The sequence below is a fragment of the Ipomoea nil genome, unplaced genomic scaffold (genome assembly GCF_001879475.1).
Source record: "Ipomoea nil cultivar Tokyo-kokei standard unplaced genomic scaffold, Asagao_1.1 scaffold1720, whole genome shotgun sequence".
In the NCBI taxonomy this organism is placed as follows: Eukaryota; Viridiplantae; Streptophyta; class Magnoliopsida; order Solanales; family Convolvulaceae; genus Ipomoea; species Ipomoea nil.
Genome location: NW_017618148.1, coordinates 48804 through 51545, shown reverse-complemented (window position 1 = coordinate 51545; position 2742 = coordinate 48804). Strand labels below are relative to the sequence as shown.

General features: G+C 35.3%; 1 protein-coding gene across 3 annotated transcripts; it reads left to right on the top strand.

The window, feature by feature from the left end:
• Positions 1-971: 971 nt before the first annotated feature.
• Positions 972-2742, top strand: LOC109191764 (arginine--tRNA ligase, cytoplasmic-like). 3 transcript variants are annotated; one of them, XM_019342416.1, is made up of 6 exons: positions 984-1000; positions 1079-1210; positions 1613-1681; positions 1774-1872; positions 2273-2357; positions 2459-2742. In XM_019342416.1, the coding sequence occupies exons 3-6, from the start codon at positions 1649-1651 to the stop codon at positions 2698-2700; spliced, it is 459 nt and encodes a 152-aa protein (XP_019197961.1). In that variant the 5' UTR covers positions 984-1000; positions 1079-1210; positions 1613-1648; the 3' UTR covers positions 2701-2742. The 3 variants fall into 3 exon arrangements, with proteins under 3 accessions (XP_019197960.1, XP_019197962.1, XP_019197961.1); XM_019342415.1 differs by having other exon boundaries at positions 972-1210; XM_019342417.1 differs by having other exon boundaries at positions 975-1210; positions 2504-2742.

Sequence of the window (2742 nt, the reverse complement as noted above, 5' to 3'; positions counted from 1 at the left end):
GGTCTCCATCGCCATCATACAGGTTAGTCCTCTAATCTTAAACCCTAATCCTTAATTTCCTAATTCAATTGAGCAGACCTGTGGCTACTTCCTAGCAGGGGCGTGAGGTAATTTCTTTTCTCTCATTTCATTTTAGGTTTAGGTACTTTTCTCTGACATACGTAATTTATGAGCTAAATGATGGTCAGTAGGTTAAAATTGAAATTGGTGAGTCTTTGAGTTGATGATTCAAATGAATTTTCTGAGCTTATTTCAGTTGTAATTTCTGATTAAATGGGGGAGAAAACAGCCTTAGGATTTGCTTGTTAGACTTGTTACTTTCATTATCGTACTAATCCTCTGATGTTTCTGACCCACACAATCATGTAAAATTTAAATTATATTGCAGCTGCACTGAAATTTTCTGCAAATTATTATCCATCAAGATAGGTCATAATTTAAACATTTAATAATGATAATAAAACTTTTTAAAAACAGAAATAAATAAATAAATCAAAGAACGCATGTTTCCTGCCCTTTCTTAATGATTTTGTTTTTGAAATGGCTAAATTTGTAAGATGTGTAAATTGTGTATCTTTCTTTTTACATGTTTATATACTTGCTGACAGGGTTGACTACCAGTCTCAGCCATCTTTGAGTGGTGTCTCATCATTCAAGCGCCTCCTTGCCGAATTACCCCCAAGAGTTCACTCAGTGTACTACAGGGATAACATAGGGAACATTTCATCCTCTCGTTTACGTACAACTGCGAAGAAGGTATCTCCCATGTTGCTCTCCATCTCTAGCCCTTATTGTTCTTATGGTAAAATAAAACTGAGTATTTTTTGGCGAATGCTCGTCATGCATTTGTTATTTTTACAATTTGCCTGTTATTTTCATCTTCTCTAGATTCTCTTTTAGATGGTTAACATAGTAGTAAACCATCTAAATATGTTGGGATGCTTTCTTTCATTGGGGCATTTTTCCCTTATTATACAGTCGATGATGAGACAGTTTCCGTGTTAGTCCTTTTGCTATTAAGACACTTTTCCAATAATTTTTCTTCTGGGAATAATATAACTGCATTTTGTATTTGTAGGGTATTAAAAGTGATGGCTTCATTTCTTTCACCCACAACCTTTGCATTGGGCTCTATCAACTTTGCTGACTATGAGCGTGGTCTCACTTTGACACAGTACTCTATGGTGCTATTGGTCTCTATCTAGATAAGGTATATTTTCTGGACTACTTTGTCCTATAAGTTTTATTGGTCAAGAGGAAGGCATAGCTGCAGTGACTTGTTACTTTTCCTTTAAATTGAAAATCCCAAGTCAAATTCATTCAATCATTCTTAAGTTTAAGTATTTTCCTGATCAATAGAGTAATGCTTTCATTTAAGGGACCTGAACATGAAAGGTTCTTTTGTAAAATTAGGGAAACAGGACAGGACTCTGAGTTCATGATCCTGAGTGAGATTTTTTATAGATAAAAGCAGTCCTCATCCTCTTGTAAAAAAGCACAGACCATGGCAATGATGTAGTGCCTGTGAATGGTCGTAGACTTACAATCTCCAAACTAGAATTCTCCAATCTTTTAGTTAATTTTTTAGACTGATGTTATGATTATTGAACAGACTGGGACACTAGATTTAGCTCATCACGATGAGCGAATGTTGGGACTCCATTTACTTCAATTTCCTGAGGTAAATTAATAATCCCTAATCTCATCTGCTTGGCATCAATCTTAGCTATGAGAGTATCAATTTTGCATTTTCTTTTACTCTTACTCTTGTAGGTTGTTGAAGAAGCTTGTACGAATCTTCTACCAAATTTATTGTGCGAGTATCTCTATAACTTATCCGAGGATTTCACAAGATTCTACACAAACTGTCAGGTATGCAAGCTCTCTATGGATAATTATATGAAACTAGTATCATGATTGCATTTACCAATTTTCAATATAACTCTTTAGTTGACTGTGTTAGCCTTTTGTAAAAAAAAAAAAGAAGTAAATTTGGTTTTGAATATAAAGTGATACGTACTTCCATGGTGTAAACCATCAAATAACATGTCTTGCTGCATTACCCTCAACATTTTGTTCCCATTTGCTGAGGTGGATTAATCATTTTGTGGGATTGTTCTTGATTACATATTATTCCCATGTTCACAGCTGAAACAACAGTCATGGATTATTCTTACTGGGTGAAGCGGGATAAAAATGCTATGTTATGCCATGTTTTATCGGTGAAAATGTACTTATACATTATCCAACGACTTGACTTTGCGGTTTTCAGGTGGTTGGCTCGGCCCAGGAAACAAGTAGGCTCTTGCTTTGTGAAGCAACCACAGTTGTGATGAGGAAGTGCTTCCACTTATTGGGTATCAACCCAGTTTATAAAATCTGATGGCCTATTTATACTCACCCTCTTGATACTTTTAATGATATTGATTTGTTATTTCCTGGCATGTATTTAAACCAGGAAATATCCTTGCTTTATCCAACGACTTGACTTTGCGGTTTTCAGCGATGTGGTCAAATGGACCACTTAGCAACAGATTGCGAAGAGAGAGGCTGGGGAGTTTGATGAAGAAGGTGATACTGAAGTGGTGGCAAAAAAGTCTTATCAAGTTAAGTTTTAATTTGGGTTTGATTACAAATCCAGTTCCTTTATGTACTACATTTGTATTTCTCTGCTTGGCTACTTTGAATTTGTGTTCGTGAATGGTTTAAAATTTCAAATTTATATTTGACACCCATGTTTCA